The sequence below is a fragment of the Netta rufina genome (assembly GCF_964035555.1).
Source record: "Netta rufina genome assembly, chromosome: 1".
NCBI classification, from domain to species: Eukaryota; Metazoa; Chordata; class Aves; order Anseriformes; family Anatidae; genus Netta; species Netta rufina.
The window spans coordinates 92,518,796-92,541,174 of record NC_140123.1 but is presented as its reverse complement, the minus strand read 5'-3'; the positions used below and the strand labels follow the sequence as shown (position 1 = coordinate 92,541,174).

The following is a 22,379-nucleotide window of genomic DNA, read 5'->3' as shown; positions in this document are numbered from 1 at the left end:
GTGACTCCTTCATTCCCATCCGCCCCAGGAAGAGGCTGTACCCTCAGCAGGGACAGCCCAAGCAAGGGAAAGCTGCCTCTGGCCATTTCACCTGCTCTGACCACACTGTGAGACCCAAGGATCCACCAGCACCACTCCGTGAGGGCTCCTGTGGTGGCATCGGCACCACCGGGAAGGACAGGCTTCCGCCTGCTGCATCTCAGGACCAGACCCTGCATCTAGGTGGGACACTGGGTTTGGCTTTGCACAGTTGGCCAGCTTGTGGCCTTTGGCTGAGAACGCAAGGGGATCCTCGTACAGGAGAGGCTGGTGAACATGAATGTTGAGCCCAAGAGGAATGAGTTCAGCCTACAAACTAACTTACATGCCACCGGACATCCCCTCTCACCTCCCTCCCTCTGCGGTAGAAGCTCAGGTGGGTTTCTTGGCTTCAGGAAGATAAATTAAAATGAAGGGCTGAGAGATCCTGTGTCAAAACCTTCAGTCAGTCCACCCTGTCTGTGGTGTTTGCCCCTGGACTGCTAGTCATGTTCTGCTAGGGCAGACAGGACCAGCCTGCAGATACTTTCTGCTCTTTTAGCTACCCTAAAACAAAAACTCATAGGTGCACATGCTACGAAAACAGGATGTCAGCTTTTGTCAGAAAAGATCACAAGAGGTTTGAGGTTTTTATCTTTTTCTTAGCTGCCTCTTTCTCTTTCTCTCTCTCTCTCTCTCATTTTCTTGCTCCTTCCTTCTCTTGCTCCCTCCTCCCCCCTCCCAATATCTGTCAGCACCGAGCACAGTCAGAGGGAGAGCGGAGATGGCGGTGGCCGAGACGCAGCTGTATGCAAAGGTGGCCAACAAGCACAGGAGCAAAAGCCCCTCTGTACTCCTCGAGTCTCTGCTGGCCAAAGGATTCCCAGCTCACATCGCGTGAGTATTGCTTTCGGCTGCCTTTGTACAGTACAAAGTGTTTATCTTAACAACTTGAAAGCAGACAGCTTTCCATCAAGAGAGCCTGTCACTTCTCAGGGGTGATGTCTCCACATGGGGATCAGGCTTGTCTGGCTTTGAATGCCTTGTAGAGCAGCATGTGTTTTTCCTATTGCTAAAACACCCTTCTCTGGATCCATTTTTAAAAATACTGCGCATATCAGAAGACACACACCCTTCCGCATCTTGAGGCTGAGAGACTTTGCAGTGAACTAAATCAATATGCACTCCTGGGATGTATCCTTTCATTTTTTCCACATATCATTGTCATTACAAGGGAGCTATATGTGGATGTAACTTCTACCCAAAGTTTGTTTCAGGCCTGGCAAAAATCTCTTGCTGAGTTGTGTCACTGGAGACTGTTTTAAAAGAGTAAGCTCGTGTGGCAAGATGCCACGTAAGTGTCACTTTTTCTTTCTGTCGTCAATCAGGATCTCTTTCCAAATGCATGTCCTATCTGGAAAATGTCAGGCACTATCCTTGGCAACTCTATAGAGGGGAGATAAACTGGTGGCAGCACTTACAACCAGGTTAATGAAAAAGAAAGATGTTGGTCAGTCCTCCTCCAGGCATGGCACTGGTCAGACAGGGATGTTTCGTGAGGGATTTGCAAACTTCTGAAGGGCAAGTCTGGACACCGTGGTTGCAGCCGATTGTACCTCAGACTTATCAACGCCAGCTGTTCAGAAAATGAATCCTTTTATTTAAATGTTAAAGGAACCCTCATACGAGTATTTGAAAAAGAAGACCAATATCTGTGTAGCCTCCATTTTGACTCTTAATTGAAAATTAAAGTGGAACTGGCTTTATATGTGAGTGCTGTGTTGATTTTCTAGTGGATCATCTTTAGACACAATGGCACAGCTTACAAGGAAGCTGTGGGTTCTTTTTTCCTGGTTATTTCCAGTGGAATTTTAGCTGTGGAGCTGAAAATCTGGCTCATAATTTCTGTAGTAGATACAGTAAGTTTGGTCACCCCAAAGTAATAGCTAGTTTTCACTTTTTTTTTTTCCTTTTTTTTTCTTTTTTTTTCTTTTTTTTTTCCTTTTTTTTTTTTCCTTTTTTTTTTTTCTGTATGTGGTGTTCTTCAAATCCTCTTCAAAAGACTTTCTGCTATTATTGACATGGCTTTGTGCTTTCAAGAATCAAGAAACTGTGGACAAAGTACAATGCAAGTCAACATAAATTGACAAAATGTTCAAAAGCACTTTGTTTCTTTTTTTATTTGTCTTTACTGACTTTAAGACATTCAAAATTTGGATGGCATTTTATAAAAGCTTTTAGCTGTCTTTTTAGTTCCTGGATTCAACCATAAATGAAAGTAGTTAAAATTTTTCTTTTGTGATGTCCTGGCCCGAGAAAAATAGGGTTTGTTGGAAATATTATGAAATCTTTCATAATGTAGCCACATGCAAAAGAAACATTTTCAGAAAGAACAAAAAAAAAAAATAAAATACTTGAGGATCAAGCCTAGCTTCAGATCAGAAAAATGGACATCTTAGACAGAACTGAACCATGTCAGCAGTTTTCTGCTTTAAGGAAGAGCCAGCTTATTGTCCCTGTAGAGATACCATTTTTAATATAGATTTTCAAGGATTTATTCCTACTGTTTATCTGAAAGACTTTGGAATATACAGAACTTATCTTAAGTATTATCTTTCAATTGTTCACCTTGAAAGCACAGGATGTTTAGTTACAACATAATGTTCTGCTTATAGTGAAGGCTGAATAAACCCTGCTGCAAAGTACTTACAACCAACTCATATGATGGGATACAAGGCAGGAATAGGCACAGAGGGGAGTATGAGGGAGCAAGATGTTGCTGAGCATCATGACAGGCTGTGGTCTCAGGTCACTATTTGTCTTATTACTTTTATGATTGTGCAGGCCTTATGGTAAAGAAAAGCTGAAGTCAAGCTCTGTTTGCAAAGCCAAGCTCTTTCAAAAGTGCTCGTTTCTGAATGGGAGGAGCAGCACGGCATGAAGTGATAAAACACTTGCACTGAGGTGTAGCAAGTGGGTGACAAAGGCTGGCATCACCAGCAGAGCAGGAAAGGCTGTGTGTGGAACACAACAAAAACACCAAACATTTGTGTTTGATGTGATGGAGAAAGGGGAGTCAGAAAAGTAGCAGAAGTGCAGGTGCTACTTAAACACTGGGGATCCTTTGGCTTCCAGAAACTTACCATTAGGCACAAAAATGTGTTCATATGAAGAATATAGTTGTCATTTTGAAAGATCTAAGGAGAAAAGGAAATGTAAATCAAATTTGATCCCAGAGAATGACAGTTGCGTAAGTGAGAGAAAACTGAGACATTGTCCGTTATCTTAGATTGAGCTGTCGGCTCAGATCTCGCTCTTTTCTGGGCTACGTAAGTCCTCACTCTAGATTTTCAAACCCCAATGTAAGCATGTTTTGCTTTAGTTGTATGTGTGGACCTGAGCCTGACATTTGAATCTGGGCTTATCATTAACAAAAACATTATCCCATGAGCAGAGCAAACACTGCTCTTACAGTATGTGGAGGGATGGCTTACCCAACACTAGGGAAATCCATGTAGTGAGTAGGACTACTGAGGAAACATCTCCAGAATACATCCTGTGGGCATTGTGTGGACAGGTTAGCATTCTTCAAGGCATTAAATACTTGCAGTGGAACAGACTGTCTGGAGGGCTTCAAGAACATTAACATTTGCCAGGAGTTACCTAGTCATTATAGGTCCTGTCTGTGCTGGAAAATAGACCCAGTGACCACTGCATGTCCATTCTTCTTTATTTTCTAGAAGTCATAGGAAACAAAGTTTAATGTATTTTGTTATTCTGATGAATCTGTTTTGTTTTCTTCTAGACAAAAAGCCTTGGCTGCTACTGGTCAAAAGACAATAGAAGAAGCTGCAAAATGGTAAGCACCAGTGATTTCTAAGGTGTGCTTTCACATTAAAGCTGACTAAAAACACTTGTTCACATGCTGATTCTGTCACTCAATTTAAAGTTAGCCTCTGTTAAAAACCCTGCATATGAGGTGGGCATTTTTTGTATGTTTTTTCATTTTAATGCATGCAAAGAAAGAAATAATTTTATTTGTGCTTCTTCTGGGAAGCAAGGTTTTTTGTAGAAAGCCTGAGGTAAATCAGGAGCTGGGTAGCACAGGGCAGTCTTGGGCACAAGCAGCTATTTTTCCCACAGTGACGTTTCAGTGACTTTGTCACTGCTGCTCTTGACAGACACTTGGCCTCAGTTTAACCTCCTGCTTAATTTTGGACTTGGCTGCCAAGTTCTGCTCATTGGAAAGGGACCACAGGCTCCTTGGCTGGGACATGCATTGGGCATGCCAAGGAAGGCACTCAGAGATGTACCAGGGTAAATATCCATCCTGGCACAGCACGTACTCCTTGTGGGACCTCCCGGTGTGCACCCTAGGGCAACAGCTACGAAGTCATAGGGTCACCTGTCCTCTTCATCCCTAAGGAAAGGAGGAAGAAAGCAAGGAAAATGTCTGTAAAAGAGTGGCTGCAGTTACAAAGCCATGTAGTGCCAACGTGGGGTTAAATGGCAATGACTGAAGGCAAACAGACCATATTCTTCCCTTGAGAAAGTGTCATTACAAAATAAGCTGAAAGGCTGATGGTCAGAGGGAGGTGTCATTTAGAGGCCAAAATCACTTGTTAGCCTTGACAACCCCCCTTCAAGTTTTTTTATTTGTCTGTACCAAGACTCCTACAGAGTGGTCACTCTGTTATCAGAATGTTGATAACTCACTTTTTTGTTTTAATCCATTCTCAAGTACAAGCTAGTCTTTCCTGGGTTTTGTCTTCCTTTTTGGGGGGAGGTGGTTTTTGTTTGTTTGTTTGTTTTTAGGTTGTTTGGTTGGTTTGATTCCTTTGTTTTTGAAAGCTAGATAAAACATTTGAGAGTAATATGTTCTTCCCAAAGTTTTGTCAAGGATGCCATCAGGCTTTCTGAAAATCGCCCCCAGTCCCAAAGCTGTGAAGCTAAACATAGAGCATGTGAAGAACAAGGTGGAGTATATCATCACCTGGGATACAAACCTCTGATCTTTGCCTATGCATTTTCTGATTTGTCTTGTTTGCTGTTATTAGGTCTGAACCAATATGACAGATCTTTTTGAGTATTTTTTTAATCTTTGAATATTTTTCATTTTGTCATCTTTCTACCCACTGCCTCTTTTCCCTCCTCCAGTCCTCTGTTTGCAATCGTGAAAAAGGGGGAGAAATAATCCTAAAGACCTAAATATATATATATACATATATATATATATTCTTCTTTTTGCTTTCACAAACTGAAAGAATTGAAGGCACTTAATAAAATACAGGGTACACACACACACACACACACACAAAGCTGAAAAAAAAAACAAAAAAACACAAAAAACAGTAAAGGCCTATACAGCTTCATTGGTTAGTATACGAGAGGAATGTTATAAGAAGCTTTCATTTTAGCTTTTCATTTGTCAGAAGGTACCAACTTTGTATTTCCTTTTTCTAGTTTCTACTATGGACGTCTTCAACCAAGGAAGGAAAAGTAAGCAGTGCATATGTTTACACTGTGTGCCATGCTTTTAATTTCAGGTTGCACTCTCACTGCAATGATCCCTCTCTGGATGACCCAATCCCTCAGGAGTATGCTCTTTACTTGTGTCCCACCGGCTGCTTCTATAACCGCCTGCAGGAGTTTTGGAAGGAGAGCAAGCGCCAGTGCGGGAAGAACAGAGCCCATGAGATTTTCCCTCACATCACTCTCTGCGACTTCTTCACGGTAAGGCATGAAAAATGTGCGTCTCCTCCTTGGAGATCTTCAAAAGCCTGGGCTTGGCCCTGGGCAGCCTGCTCTGGGTGGCCCTGCTTGGGTAGGGCTTGGAGCATGGGGCCTCCAGAGCTCCCTGCCAGCCTCAGTCATGCTGTGCTCCTGTGATCCCACAATCTGTGATGTTAAACCTCCCTGCCTAGGGTAGCTGTGTTCAGACAACTGTGCAGCAGGGACAGTGTTATCACTGAATGTAGACAACTTTAATATTAGGCAATCTCAGGAAAACTCCTGCCTCCCCAGTAAGCTCCAGCCAGTAGGCCATAGCTATGGTGGGGTGAGCCAGCTTTTACACTTGCTGTTGAAGCTTGTAAAAAAGAGAGAAGCAGGATGAACAGGGTCAGAAGGAGCAAGGGGAGGTGGAGTATAGTCTGGCAGTGCAATTAAATCATTTTCTCAATAATTTTACATGGAAATTAGGCTCCTGACCTGGACTTCTGGTTGGTTATTTTCTGCTTCTGGATGCTCCTGTCCTCCTACATGGTCTTCTGAATGCTGAGTAACCCTTCAGCAAACATCTCAGCAAGGCTGCTTCACCTCTGGGAGTGAATGTGCAGTTTCAGCAATGACCAGCAAGGAGTTGCTGGTCTGGACAAACTCTGGAGCTACCTGGAATCCAGTTGTTGCATGTTGTTGATGCTGAACATGAATATCAGCTGCATCCGAGATGCACTGAAAAAGAGATGAGATAGAGCAGCTGCACAAAATCATTATGTTAATTATATTTTCATACTAAACCAGGCTGCTAAGCACAGACAGTAAAAATACAAGTATTTTGTTGAAAAATATTAAATAGCATAGTATTCTGTGGCCATTAATCACAATTATGCACAACAAAATCCATTAATTGATAATGAATGCCATGCTTATGAAAGCTGTCAAGTTTAAAGGCCTGGCCCTGGAAGATATGATTGAAATGTGTCCCTCACCTCGTGTACCTCAGCCCTGTTTCAGGTAGCATATTTCTAGGGATAAATGCACCCTCCAGTGCTATTCTCTGTTCCTCAGCTGTCAGCAAGAGCTGGCCTGGCTGCTTCACATGTAGAAAGCGAGACCCACTGACCTGGCTCCCACCTCCTCCTCCCAGCCCTGCCCCTCCTGTTTCCCAGTGCCCCACATCTCCTGCATTGCATGGACTTGTCAGCCTCGGAGGATCACAGCACTTGCCCTGGGTGCAGGCTCCCACCCACCCCTTTCCCCCATAACCCAGCCTGCAGGTGCCCCCTCAGTGCATCCCTCCTCACCTTGCCTGAGCCTCACTGAGCACTGGGTGTGTGGCCCAGTGCTTGAGGGAGAAAGACTGTCTAAGCAGCAGGACGTGGTGTTTTGTAGCTCCTTTCTTCTCTTCTGCTCATCCTCTTCAGCAGCTTTACCCAGTGCAAAAGCCGAATGGGGCACGTAACGCTGCTATGGAGAGTAAAACAGTGTGGAAAGGAAACATCACTAATGTCTGTGCCTTTGGCTGGATGGCAAAAATTCCATTTTTGTCTATCCACTTCTTAAATTGCTTAATTGCCACTTTTTGTGGAAGTGTGGCTTTGTACAATCCTTTAATTTGCTGTGATTAGAGCATTAAATATCATAATTACGAAGATTCCTTATTAACTTTCCCGTGTCTGTTGCTCAGCATCTGAGATGTTAAAGTTTTAACCAGAGTGATTCCAGCTAAGGACTGTAGGATACAAATTGCAGTAATAGTAGTAATACAAATTCCTTCTTAGAATTGAAAAGGGAAATCATGTTCCTTGCCTCATTTCAGATTGGTTAGTGCACACATGTCAGCTGGTAAAATCTTTTGGCTCTTTTCTACCCTGCCTAGATACAAGTAAAGGTAAAAGATCATCTCCTACTATAGCACCAGGTTACTGTGCTGCCCAAGCTGCCTGATATTAACGATTTTAATACCAGAAATTTCAGGCAAGTTTGTAAGTGTGTTGTCTTTCTCGGGAAAAAATGCCTATCCTGTTTTCTGGTGTTACTGTATGAGACAGGCTACCAGAGCAGCTGTTGGTCTGGTGGGTGAAGGATGCTCCTCCTCTGTTTTCTTTCAGTGCGAAGACCAGAAAGTGGAGTTACTGTACGACATCTTAAAGCAAATCATCAACAACTTTTCACAGAAATTTCCACAAACTATTTCCCTATCACTACATTCATCCACCAGCTACCTTGGTTTCTTTATCAGCGACAGCCATGCAAATATCCTCAAAGAGATTGCTGTGGCCTTCTCTTCAGAGGCTTCAGCCCTGGCAGGTAGGATCAACATCGGAGGGAAAATGGGTGGCTCATCACACAAATGCTTAGACATGACACTGAAACCAACTCCTGTGTCTCCGCAGCAACCTAGCAGATGTTTTACTGCAAGTTTCCTCCTACAGAGTCAAAAATAACTTGGCATGGGGAGATTGTTGTAGACTCCGAAGATACAATGCTTTTCACTAGAAGGTTTTGTTTTAGCTGAACTCAATGAGCAAGAAAAAAGAAAAATACTAAAAGCTTTTATAAATTTCTTCTTCTTTAAGAAATCTAGTGAAAGGTTTTACATGGTTTTGTTTTGGTTTACCTTTATTTTCTTGATCTACACGCTGAAGTGTTTGGCTGTGTGACTGGAGAGGACATTGATCGGCATGTCCAAGACAAGCAGGGATTTAATCCTCCCTATCTCCAGACCTCCAATACCCACCTTTTCTTCACCACCGACCAGTGTCATGATTGCGAGGGGACAGAAGAAAAAGAGAAAAAATGTGTCTGGAGGAAACAAGCCAAATCCTAATTATGCTTACTTCTCCATCTCACATGCAGCTTTGGGAAGACAGCAGACTGACTTGGGGATGTTCAACTCCCTGTAGCCAGGCTAAGAAGGAAGGCAGAAACAAAAAAGCAAAGAAATGCAGCCTGGCAGGCCTGGGTTTTCCCTAGTGCTTGCATAAGTCCTTCTCCTCCTGAAACTGAGTCACCCATCTCCTTTCAGTGGTTATGTGCCAGCTGGGGATCTCCCGCACCCCCGGATTTTTTCATCCGAAGCACAGCAAGGGCAAACAAATATTTTACACTCATATCACCAGTTGGTGAAGTGCCTTGTACGCTAGCAGTTGTCAAGGTAACAAATTAAATAAGGAAATAGAAAAATATATTTAAAATCAGGCCTGCAGCACTAAAGAAGGGAGACCTAAAGAAAAGAAGTAAAGCCCTAGGAGCAGGCACATACTTCCAGACACTGGTGCAACGAGCACTGTAGATATTTTCCAAACAACACCAAGAAACTGCATCTTCAGTGGAGACTGAAGGGGTGCTGCCCCAGAATAGCTAGGTCTGGGAGAAGAGAGTTTGATATATCTTAGACTGGGAAAGGAAATCAAACATTTTTTGTTTTGTTTTGTTTTTCTTTTTTCTCACTGCTGAAGCTAAGGGGCAAATCCAGTCCAGATTTCTGATTTATTTTGGTATTATTAAAGCTATGACATGCAACAAAATAATGATTCAGTAAAACTATGGTCTACTCTATTACTAATCACTAAGATATTTCTTGTATCATGCAAAGCATGTAGGATAAAACAAGAAGAGGAGCTTTAAATGACCTTCACTTCTATGTTGTGATGTGAAGCTGATGGCTTTATTCCTAGATTGCCATGTGAAGCCCTGCCTAAAGCAGCTCCACCTTACCTTGGCTCACAAGTTCTGTCCTCACCACCAGAAGACTTTGGAGCAACTAGCCAAATGCATTAACCCGGGGGAGACCTGCCAGTGGGTAGCAGCTCTCTATTCAAGAGACATGCGTTTTGTGCATTACCAGGTACTGTCATCAGATTCATTTAATTTTCTGAGTCTGTGGTTAGAATATTTCCTACACTTATTTTGCTTTTTCTTTTCTTTTTTCCATGAAGAAGTCAGTACATGCACAGTACAGTCCTTCAAAATGCATGGTTGTTTCAAGTACCTCTTTGGGCTGAAAAACTGTGCTCTTGAGTCTGCAGGAGATAAGTTTATGGTTACCTGCTTGACCTGCGTGTCAAAAAGATCTAATTCCAAACTCCATCAGAAGAACTCATCTTACAATTAGCTAGGAGAAAACAAAATACTGGAAGTGATGACCTTTGAACATTTGCTAGGACTTGTCAGATCACAGCTCTGCAGTAAAATTTTATTCGGCAGAATTAGTTTTCTTGGTTGTTGAACCATGATGCACCAGTGAGCAGGGCACAGTTGTCCCTGATGATCTTCAGCTTAACAGACTCCCAGTTAAAAATAGTCAATATTTTTCTGGTTTTCATTTCCAAATTTAAACTACGGAATGATAAACCGTTGGTATTTTTCAATCAGATCAGTGTTTCGTTTTATTTCAAGTCTCATATTGGGTTTTGGTCACACTCAGGAGAGCTGCAAATAATCCCCAAAATAGCTGATAAAGATTTTGTTATGTTTGCTTTCAAATAAATTTGTACTAGTTACAGGAAAAGCAATTTTATGAATACCAAGTGCCTATTTTCACACGCACTTCATATGCATTGTTATGTATCTGCTGAATTGCCACGAAAGAGCAAGCTGCAGCACAGGAAATGGTGGTGGTGGCAGTGTCCAGTGCAGGGTTGAGCGCATGTCCCCCATTTGCTGCCACCCCCTGCAACAGCCAGCTCCAGCCTGACCAAGCTCTGTCCTTCCCCAGACACTGAGGGCCCTCTTCCAGTACAAGCCCCAGAACATCGACGAGCTCATGATAAACGCCGGGGACTTCATCTACGTCGACCCAACACAGCAGTCCGATGTCAGTGAAGGCTGGGTCATTGGGACCTCGCACCGGACCGGCTGCAGGGGTTTTCTTCCCGAAAACTACACAGAGAGAGCCAATGAGTCAGACACGTGGGTTAAGCATAGGTTGGTCACAATCCTCTCCACATGTGCTGGGGCTTCATGGGTGCTTCTTGCTTTATGCAACTTGTTCTCCTCCTTGCTGCCAGCTGTGGGCTGCCAGGTGAGAGCTGGAGGTGGGGTGGGATGTGGAGGGCAGAGGGGGTCCTCAGGGTCTGGTTGGGAAGATGAGATTTCTGAGTGGAAAGGAAGAGGACACGCACCCATGGAAATCCAGAGTCCATCTTCTCAAAGAATGGCCTCTCTCTGCTCTCGAATAACCTGAACATCCTAAGGAATTTTAAAAGTCCACATTCTTTAGAGTAGACTGGGCCTTCAGCATGGCTTCCAGCTTTCTTTTCTTTTCTTTTCTTTTTTTTTTTTTTCTTTCTTCTTTCACATCTTTTCAAGAGGTTGCAAAGCTAACTTGAAATGAAACCACGCGAATGTTACTCTACCACCATGCGCCCACCCTTGCCTTGTCAATTCAACCTGTATCAGCAGGCATCTGCCTGGCTTCCTGCACTTTGCTCTGCAGCTGACAGCGTGGCTGATGCTACTTGTAGATTAGAGATAGCTTTTCGGAGCAGGAGGTGTAGGTGCGGTCCTTGCTGAGCTCTCAGAGGCAGAGAGGAGGCGAACAGGTAGTGTTTCCTGCTTGAAGCTCACACTTAGAAGGGTTACACCCAATACATGCCATCGCTTCATATTATTTTAGCCTCATTTTTACCAAACAGACCATAACTCAAGAGTAAAGTGGTAAACTAGAATGCATGTCTGTGAAAAATATTGAGTGGAATATGCATTGTGTCTGTCATGCCTGTGGACAAAATTGTGACTTAAAAATCCCTTCTTTTTTTTTGTGTACACCCATATGTTTTTTTATGTGTGTATTTGTGTGTGTTGCTTTTGCCTTTTTTGCAGGGAATATGCTTTCATACCAGGTTCAAAATTTGTCACCCAATCAGCAAATGAACCTAATGTAAAGCTGAATGGAGAAGTCCATAATCCTGTTACATCAAGGAATGTAACCAATATTCTTTCACTTCAGGTAGTTGTTTTTTTTTTTATTTCTTATCTTTCCCACATAGTTGTGCAGATATGCTATTAAGTAAAACCATTTATAAAATTTAATAGTTTCTTCCTGGTTCTCCTTAATATTTTCATATCATGTTGTAATATATATATATATATATATAACATTGCATATTTAAAATTAAATATTAAATTAAATATGCATACACTCACACTGCACATTATAATGTCTCATATACATTTTGTAGTATATACAATGTGGTATTACCCTTGCCTTCTTTCATAAAACTCTGTTGCTGCCATAGTAGCCCAGCACACGAATTCTCTGTGCACAGATGCACAGCACAGGCTGTGCAGAGGTACGGTGACGAGACTGACAAGTAAGGTGCAGGCACATCTTCCCCTATCTTTCAAATGGTTTCATATCAGAGTAACTAGAGCAGTATCAGGGTCGTTGTTCATTGTTACTTTTATGCCCAAATTCTACATGACACATTGGGGGGTTATGTACTCATGGATCTGAGCACATGTAAATGTTTCATCTTCTTTAATGTTTTAGGTACATAGCTAATGCAAATAACTGCACAGACCTATAGAAACAACGGCTACTTGGACAGGTTAGCACCACTGGGATTACATTTTTGTCGAGTTTCAAAGCCAATTTACCAATTTTTCCTAGGTTTCCCAAAGAGCTCCTAGTAGGAAGAGTAAAATAGAGAGGGACTCTGGCTTTTCCCTACAGCATGTTTGCTCCTATACTGCCTTATTAGCTCTGACTGTCAGGGTGGTCAAAACTGTATTTTACATCTCAGACCTTTCCTGACATGCTGCAGAGACCCCTTTGGTCTTGCTGGTCCTGCAGAGAGTCTTCTCCCCATGCTGGGGGATAAGCCTGGGTTCCTTTGTATTAATGTCAGAGAAACTTGAGAGCACCCTGAGGGAACTTCCATCCTGGGGCCCCACAGGACAACTGTGCATAAAGCTGTAAGACAGACACTTCTGCAAGAGTCACATCCTCTCACCAGCTCTCGAGTGCTCTTGGCCCCCTTATCTATCTCAGATCTGTGGCAGAGGCACAGCTTGGCCTGAGGAACACTTTTTGCAGATGTGCACATCTTCAGTCTAGGAGCTTCCCCAGCCTCTGAGCTCCCCCCAAACAGAAAAGCAAGACCACAAAACCTTAGTTTTAAACTCTGACCTCATGGCGGTTGATTAGTGCCGTATGGCAGAAATGCAGTAGTGTTTAGCAAAATACATATATCTCATACCACTTCATAAGAATTCCCTTCAATGCTAATGAAGATACACATCACTAACCTCAGCGTTGCAGCAGTAATGCTGCGAGGGGTTGCTGTTGAAAAGGATTTTAAGCCTTTGAGCAGTTCCTCTTTATCTTTTCATCTCTATCTATGTTCATTGTAAACTAACCCCAAAACATTTAGAATGTAATTGTAGTTCCATGCGGACTGAGGGAAAATGTGGCCTTACAGGAGATCTGGGTTCACTGCTAACTTGACCACACACCGTCAGAAAAGTGTGAAACTAGTATTTTCAGTAGGAAAAGAAACACTTAAACCACTTAGCTAATTTCTCTCTTTTGTTTATACCAACTACACGATATAAACTAGAATTATAACCCCTTACCACACTGGAATTAAAAGATTTAGCAGCACTACCTTTCACTAGTGTAAACAGAGTTAAAACCTAACATGAAGATCAGGGATATTCTTCACTTGCCTTCAACAGAGAGCCAGTCAGGGTTACTATTTTCATAAAAAATATGTTTTATCAATTCCTTTCTTTACCCTTTCTGTGCTTGTTATAAACCTCTTGGGACAGCACTGCTGTTCCTTGCTCTGTTGGGCAGCATCCAGGAACCCAAACTTTTCATGCAGGTTATATATATAATGTTGTAATGGAAAACAATTTTTATACAGCTTTCTCAGAATGCTACTCTGAGAAGAGGTGTGCTGGTGATGCGCCACGGGGAAAGAGTTGATCAGGTCTTTGGGAAATCTTGGCTTCAACAGTGCTTAACTGCAGATGGTGAGTAAGATAATGTGAGGATCTTAGCAAATCTGAACCAAATTTACATAGTAATGGGTAAAAAATTTCAGTCTCCTAGGTGTAGATGTAAATGCTGACACAAAAGAGTGACTAACATTGTACAGTCAGGCACAACACAGCTTTGACCTTCACGTAACCAGTACTTCATAATGTCCTACTGTCCTTCAAGTTTATGTTGGATAAACACCACAGGCCAAAAAAAAAATAAAATAGTGGTACTATTCATATGTCTCAGTGGGAGATGCACAGAAAATGAAATCTCTACCACTAGTTACTCAGCTGACCCAGGTGGTGTTTGTCAGGTCCCTTCACATTTCTGTGCTCAACTCAGTGTCAATGATCTGTTGATACAGCACATCCCTAGCCAGACTTGCAGAGGAAGAGCAAGAGCAAACCATGGTGGAAACGACACATAAACACAGAACTAAATGAAACGTTGAATTTCCTGGCTCTCTCTCTGTCTCTGTCAAAAAAATATTTGTGGTGGAGACAGCAAACCTAGAGTAGGGAAGTGTGTATTGGGAGGAAGAAGGGGAACAAGAAGGAGGGGGTGTTCAGAAGGAAGCTTTGTGTTGACAGTCTCCTTCGTTATGCTGGAGATCTCTTATATTTGTGAAATTCATACTAGATAATGAGGCCAGTACCTTCCAGCTTCATAATCAATTCATTAGTTTCATTTTTCTTCAATGGAAATGTTTTTGGCAATGGCAAAAGAATATTGATAGGGGATTTTTGTTTCATTTGAGTCCCACAAGGCCAAATTCTCATGACTTTTTGTCCTCTTTTATCTCTACCCCCTTCTTTATCTCCTTCAGAGCTTGCATAAGAGGTGCTCTTTTGTTAGGACAGGTGATTTCCCAAGTCAGTGTTGTGACCTTAAAACAAGTTCCCTTTAAGGTAATGGTAGTCACTGCGGGTTTTCATCAGTGAGACGCTATGTCCATACTGCTGAACTGATCCTGTACGCATTATTCAGGCCCTGACCCATGATCCCCCACTCCACTTGGCTATTAGCTCTCTCCTCAGCATGGTCTTGGTTGATGGCAGCTCCCCCTCACCCCCAGTTTCTCGGCAAGTTTTGGAGAGAGCACAGACCAGGACCTATCCTCAGTGTTCAGTGTGGGTGTTGGAGGTAGAGAGAAAGGAGATTAGCTCTTCATGCAGGTGCCCTGCTGCATCATTTGCCCTTGTGAGCAGAGAAGGGCCCCTGGCCTGTTCTATTTGCCAGCAGAGGTGTAACTCTGGGCTGAGAATTCAAAAGAAATGGAGCCATTACAACGAAATGCAGACTGTATGTATGGCTGCTGCCTCCCTCATACCACAGCAAAATGTTCCACCTCGTTTCAGGAAAATACTACAGAGCAGACCTCAACTTTCCTCCCACCCTACCAAAACGGAAAGACAGCATGAAGCATTTTGAGCAAGATCCTCCTTTATCTTGCTGTGGTATTTTCCAGTCAAGACTTATAGGTAAGGTGGATAATATCTTAAAGTAAATGTAAGGTTTTGGGAAGCAGGCTTTTATCATCTGCCAAAGCTCACATTGGCTTTGTAGCAGAAATACTTCCTAGCAGCACTCTTTTTGGTAACATCTTCAGTTTTGCCATCTTCTTGATGGGCAACCGCTACAAGTTCTTGTTGAATAGTAAAATAGAGAACAAGGCTGGTTGCTCATCTTGAAGATTCAGACTGCTAGTTACTGGCAAATAAATTCAAAAGAAAGAAACTGCAGTACTAGCTGTGTCCTGCTTCAAGTCTGCAAGGGACTAACGCCTTACTCAGTTGTCACTAAGTGAAGGGGCTGGCTGGAGGATGCAGCTTCATGGTCAGCAGATTGTGGTCACCTCATCACAGATAACTGCCGGATGGGTGATATGGGTTAGTCTGACTCGATTCACTCACCAGACAAAGTTGTTTCTGCTCCCTGAGCTTGCATGCCTGACTTTGACATAGAAATCTGGTGCAAGTGCTTATCTCTGATGGTTCAGACATAAGGAGACCGCCAAATACCTAACTGCTACTTGCATGTTTGGAGTGCGTCTGCTGTAATTACCCTTCCAACGCTTGGTCGCAGCTGTTTTTTGGCAGAAAACATTTTGCAGCAGTTTCTCATCCATGATGATTTGTAAAAGAGCACCTCACATTGCTGTTCCTACCAGGGGAAGCTCTGCTGGACCAGGAGGTGGCAGTCAGCTATGTCTACTCGTCACCTGCCCTCCGATGTGTACAGACAGCCCATCTTGTGCTTCAGGGTAAGACAGAAAAACTGATCGCGTGCTTTCACCACTGTGAGAAAGTCTTTGTCAAACTTCTTTGAAGTCTCTGAGATGAGCAATTAAGAAGATGTACAACTCTGTGTTTATTTATTGTTGTATTTAATCAGGGAAGACAAGGTGTTTTTGTCTGGCTGGTAATATAGGCAGCAATAAATCTGCTGCTGGGTGTATGATCTGAAGAGCTCTATCCTATTAACTCTAACCCTCTCTCTTTAAACTGATGTTATGTGAAATGGAGACATTTCACATAAATAGACTCTGATGTCACTTGAAATGGAGGCATTTCACAACAGGTTGAAGTCAGCACTAGGAGCCACAAATCAAATTACCACTGGCAGCTCTTTCAGGAAACATCCTGAGCCAAAACACAAATGTTCCCAGTGCTCTGAAGGATACCTGTTTGAATCAAGGAACATGGCATTCTCCTCAAAAAGTTTGCTTTTTCAAGCCAAATGATTTTACTTATTTAGGGACATGGTTTAGTGTAGACTTGGCAGTGCTAGGTTAATGGCTGGACTTGATCATCTTAGAGGTCTTTTCCACCCTAAATGATTCTATGATACTTCATATTTTAGAACTTCTGTCCTTCCTCCTCTCCCATCCCCTCTGCTTCTCTCCTTTTCCCTTTTCCTCACCTCTCCCCTCCAACAGGTCTGTTAAAGGTTCACAGGTTACCATCTATACATCAATATTAGTAAGAGTGTGCATTTCTTCTGAGATCTCATGCCACTCAGTAAATTCTCTTGAGAATGATGAATAAAAGAATGTATCTTTTTACATGAGAATTCAATTTTTGACACTGTAGGATGATTTATTGCTGCAAAGAGGGTCACTGAGCAAAATGCTATATAAAAAAGGTTTTAAAAATCCTTTATAAAGTTTATTCAGATTGCAGCATTGTTGAGATCTTTTCTTCTGTTCTCTTCTGTACCTTGGAGATACTTACAATAGAGCTCAGGGAATAACAACAATGTAAGAATTTTTGGTGCCTTAGCATCTGTCAGACAAGAATATGTTGACTTCACTTGAACAACACGATCTCTTTTGTTCAACAATAAGTAATTCATTTTAGTAATGAAAATATTACAGCAAACAAGGCAGAATGTGCTGCCCAAATGTAACACTTTGTGTGTGCCTTTCTCTTTTTAAGGAACACTTCCTTTTTTTATTTTTCAGGGCTTAAATTAGACCAAAAAGTCAAAATCAGGGTGGAACCAGGACTATTTGAATGGACCAAGTGGGAAGCAAACAAAGCAATTCCCAACTTCATGACTCTAACAGAACTGACAGAGGCCTCCTACAAAATAGATACAAGTTACAGGTAATTGCTCTGTGTCTAGCTGATAAACCTGGTTCTTTTTCTCCTGAAGTACCTCCTCACCTCTTCATATATTGTAAACCATTATGAACGTTGCAAAAAATGGGTCATGCTGATCAATTTCAAGCCTGCATGATCTGTTCTCAAAGAAAGATATGCTGTTTGGGGTCTTGTGGCAAGAGTCAACTTCGCTGCTCTAATGTGGAGTCACACATGCAGGTAGTATGTGCACACATATAGCGAGCAGGCTCACAGGCACACATCTGATGCTTGTGTATGGGATCAGCCCTGCTCTGATGTCGCCTTTAATTCTACCACGGGGCTGAGAGAGGTGACTCCAACACAAGCCAGCTGTCCTGGTTTTGGGGGCAGGCAGGATAACAGCACTTCACTACAAGGAGTGTTCATGCCCCATTCTGTTGGGGAAGGGGGTGTTATGTTTTGACTTGCTCAAAGAGAAACACTGCTCAGAAAGGATTTTTGGGGGGGCCCCACAGCTGGGGGAGGGGGGTGATGCCACCTCTGAGTGCTCACAAACCACAGTGGAGCAGGAAATGATCAGCCTCCAGTTCAGCCCAGCTCCTCGCCCTGCTCTCACTCAGGCTGCTCCGTACGTGCAGCGCACAGCCTGCTCCAGGAAATTGCTCAGCTAATAAAAGTTTGTGTCTGGGGTTTCTCACAAGTATAAGAAAGGAAACTTCTAGGCTCTTAATGTATATCTTGCAATTAAGCAAGCATCTTCATTTGAAATTGCATAATGGAATAAAATTCTTAATTTTCTTGGGTCATTGTACATGCTGGTGTATTTTACCACCAACAGACTGTTTTCCCTGTTTATTTCAATACAGAATAATTTGCCTCAAACTTCCACAGAGGAAAGGGTGCAACTGTAGAGCAGTAGAAAGTGCAGAGGAAAGCTCTGAAGCAGCGCTAACTGCAGCTTTCAGCCCCCTTGCAGCTCACTCAGGTCCAGGCAAAAACAGAGCAGATGAGCTGTAAAATTGCACGCATTATTCTGCTTTCTTCCTGTCACGTGCAGGGTTCAAAATCCTTGGGTTTCAGGGGGTGGCTTTACCATACTCACCCACTGCAAGGGACAGCAATCAGTTGGGTCCAGTCCCGGGCTGTTCCCTGTCAGTGGACTTAACCTGGCCAGAATTAATATTAGTTATGATTAACAATATAGTAGGAGCCTGCCACCTGGTTTTACCACTTATTTTCTAGTTCTGCAGTTCGTGCTGACGGAACGTACTGAGGACTCACCTGTAAAAGTACACTACGATACCAAGCCCTACGACAATATGTTAATCTAATCTCACTCCTGCCTATTCACCGAATAAGGAGACTATCAAATTGGTGGGGCAGTTGTTTGCAGAAAGAAATTAACACCCTGGGAGGCCAGCAGGGCCTCTCACCACCAGTAATTTGGCCTTCCCAGCTGCCTACCCTTGGCACCACTGGCCACCACGCATCAGGGCACCGCAGGCTATTCCTCTACCTCCCAAGGACAGACGCAGCTGGGGTCATGGAAGCTGCTGAGAAGCCTTGTGATGTGTCTGGGCAGGATACATGGTGTTTATCAGGTTTCTAACATGGTGTTTTGCTTAGGCATGGTGCATTTTGGTTTACATCCTTGGAAACACACTTTTTTTTTTAAATCTAGCAGTGAGAGCCTTTCCTATGCATTTGTCCAGCTGATATTGGCATGCCTTGTCTATTGTTGAATTTGATTTGATTTGATTTGATTTGATTTGCTTACTAAGGAGGTTTATACTGAGGGACTATCTCTTGAAAGCATTCATGTCATCAGCATCTTGGTTTGAACCCGGTCAGGATGGCTGGAGCTGGAACACTCCATGTGCCTGCAGGCACACAAGGACAGTGGTCATTACCAACAGAACTGCTCAAAGCACAAGCTTTTCTTAGGAATTAAATTTTTAACAGCATTCACTGTAAACTACAGGTTTAATTAAAGCACAGTTTTCCCTGCATCTGGTGCTTTATGCACTACAAAGTGTAGTCATAAGATTTAATGTAAGTTATTGTGGGGGAAGCTAATGCAAGCTGAGATATCAGCATGCCAGCTAAGTCAGTGGATTATCCAAGATTCTTTTAACAAAGTCTTTCTTTTCTGGTATACTCATTCAATAGTGCTAACAGTGCCCAAGTATTCATCTAGATTAACATATATTTGTGATTTTATTGTCAGAAGCAACATGCCACTCTCTTCTCTGGTACCATCAGAAAGTTATGAAGACTATGTAAGCAGAAGTTCTGCAGCTATAAAACAGATCGTCACTGCTTGCCCCAATAAAGGTAAAGGTTTCAGATCTTTGTATATTCTATTAGACACTTTCAATACCAGGAACAGGCAGAGATTTGCCAACAGAAACACATTTATCATGGGTAGTTTGTATTGCACAGAGTTCAAGGCAGACTTGTAGTTCTTGGCCTCATCTATACTAAATCAAAATATATTCAATTTATGGGATAGGGAAAAAAAAAAAAAAAAAGGCAAAATTAAACAGAAGACTGCTAAATTGCAAGAGTTTGTACTTCGCATGGTCATTCTACATCAGGTTGCAGCTCAGCATAAGATAACCTATTTTTTCTGGAGAGCTGTTAAGAAACGTGTTTTCTCACTAGCTGGCAGGTTTACAACAAGTTTGATTTTTTCTGAGCAGCACAGTTCACCCTGCCACATTGCCAAAGATGTCTGGAAAGTCAAACAGCCCCTAAACAACCTTATACCATCAGCATGGCAACCTGACAGTGCTGCAACCCCCTTTCTGCTTCTCTTTGCTTACTGTGGTGTACCAGGTGTCATCCTCATCGTGGGCCATGGCTCCTCCTTGGCATCTTTCACCCGGCCTCTGATAGGGCTCCCTGCCAAGGACAGCAGCGACTTTGCCCAGGTGGTCCGAAAGGTAAGAAGCCTTTTCATTCAGCTTGAAGCTTTCTCTTTGTGCTTTTAATATGGAGATTTCTTAAGCAGCGAGGCATGTGTATAACTGCATGCCAATACCAGTAACACTAGCTTTCTCAGTACAAAGGGAATCTCACGTAGTTCTAGCATAGCACTGATGGATAAGAGAAGCACTTTGTCCTGTTGAACAGCATGTACCTAGAGGCTAACTCTTCAGAGGAGATTTTCATCCAACTCCCATGGGAAGTCAGTGCCAGGTAACACCTCCACATGAGAGGCACATGTGGAAACTTTTCCCTCTGGCACAAGCCTCCTTGATATAGAAGCAGGGCTAAGAGCCTTTCTTCTCCCTGTGGTGTTGTGAGTGTGAACTGCAGCTATATTCAGTGACTCACTCTAAGCTGTATGATTTTTGGGTCACTGCAAGTTCACAGCTTAAGTGCTCAGCTACAGAATGAAGTGGAGGAGGGTTTTCTGCCAGCTTCACAAGTGAGGCCTGCACTTGAGACTCTGTCACAGAGGTTTTTTGTTTGTTTTATTTGTGCATTAGCACCAGTGGCAGATTTTTACACCCCCATTTTCTTTACCATCTGCCTTGGTATTACCGACAGGAGAATTCAGTTGTTAGATATATTTTTACCACCCGCTGTCAAAGCATAAGGAGTGAACACATCTTGATCTTCAAATCCAAGCATGAGTGCAGGGTGATGACACAGGCTCAGCTATTGCACCACAGGCCTCCAGTCTGTTTTCAGTTTGCTTCAGAAGCAGCAAAATGTCCCATTCTCTGTTCCCAGAATGGTCTCAGGATCTGCTCTTCTGTTCTGCTACAATGACTTCTTCGTGCCAAAGCAATGGCCATGCCGGTAACTCCTGCTTGTGTCCTTTCCTAGATCCCTTCACTGGGCATGTGTTTCTGTGAAGAGCTCAAAGAGGGGAACAAATGGCAGATGGTTAACCCCCCAGTGAAGACATTAACTCATGGAGCAAATGCAGCATTCAACTGGAGAAATGGTATCGTGGAAGACTAGAAAGCCAGCTCTGTCGTAGCAGCTGTCAAAAATGAGGTGGAGACAGCTTCTGGTTCAGCACAGTCCGTCAGTTCATCCAGAAAAGTTACAATGGGTGGAAATTGCCCTCTCTAAGTAGTCAAAGCACAGAAAACATATCTGAGTTTGGTGCCTAAATTTTGCTTTTGCTTCTGTGACTGAGAAAAGGAACCACAGAACTGGCATACAAGAGAGCAATGATTCTTCTGGTGGTGAAGAAATTACTTTTTAGCCTTTTTTGAAGGTACCATGTGCAACATTTAATACATACAGAACTACCTGGTTATAAAATCTATTGGTAAAGGCACTAAAGTAGACATTGTTGCATTTTCTGAGACCAAAATACAGCCAGTAAGAATTGCTTTTGCTATTTGGATATTTTCAGACAAGCAGAGAAATTGGGACCAAATAAAAGCCATCTCCTACCCAAAGAGGAGATCATCTCTACCTAAAGCCGCTTCATTTCCTGTTGACTCCTCCAGTTCTGCAAGAGCACAGAAGGAGGGGACATACCATAGTGACAATTTATTTACCTCTTCTACAAAGGAGGTTCATTTTCTTCCACAACAGCTCCCCTACTCAGTGATTCCACAGTGATCCATACTGCAAATGGGACTACAAGATTTCCTGTGGAGAAAACTGAACTGATTGCTTTACCGTTGCTGGGGCAAAGAAGGATGCCCTGCATTACTGTACTGGTGACAAAACCTTGACATGAGCAACTCTAACTTCTGAACGCTTCCTGAGATGGCACTTGCAGGACAAGAGCTTTGCTTTGTGCTGTTCTGTGCCAAAATATATAAATGGTGACACAGCTGCCAAACCGGTCGTCTGACAGGTCTCTGTAGCTCTTCTCTTGGATGTTGGTTTGCTTAAGGAAGTGTAGCCCCAAAAATTTATGCACAAACAGGAACACGTCTTGCCACAGAGTCAGGTTTCCTTTCTACATGATCGTTTTGGGTAACTACCTCTGGGAAAGCACAAATGTTTCTTTCAAAGGGAGGAGAAAAATGGAGGTTTCACTTTCTCTCTTAGCATGACCAAAAAAAAAACAGTCTCATTATCAT

The 22,379-nt window shown here is 42.8% G+C and overlaps 1 protein-coding gene across 1 annotated transcript; it reads left to right on the top strand.

The window, feature by feature from the left end:
- Positions 1–802: 802 nt before the first annotated feature.
- On the top strand, positions 803–21,294 carry UBASH3A (ubiquitin associated and SH3 domain containing A; the record flags this gene model as incomplete). The annotated part of the gene is made up of 14 exons (XM_084286117.1): positions 803–915; positions 3,824–3,877; positions 5,565–5,751; positions 7,851–8,049; positions 9,420–9,589; positions 10,460–10,668; positions 11,566–11,692; positions 13,614–13,722; positions 15,091–15,213; positions 15,903–15,995; positions 17,196–17,340; positions 19,547–19,653; positions 20,158–20,264; positions 21,157–21,294. The coding sequence occupies 14 exons, from the start codon at positions 803–805 to the stop codon at positions 21,292–21,294; spliced, it is 1,881 nt and encodes a 626-aa protein (XP_084142243.1).
- Positions 21,295–22,379: the final 1,085 nt, after the last annotated feature.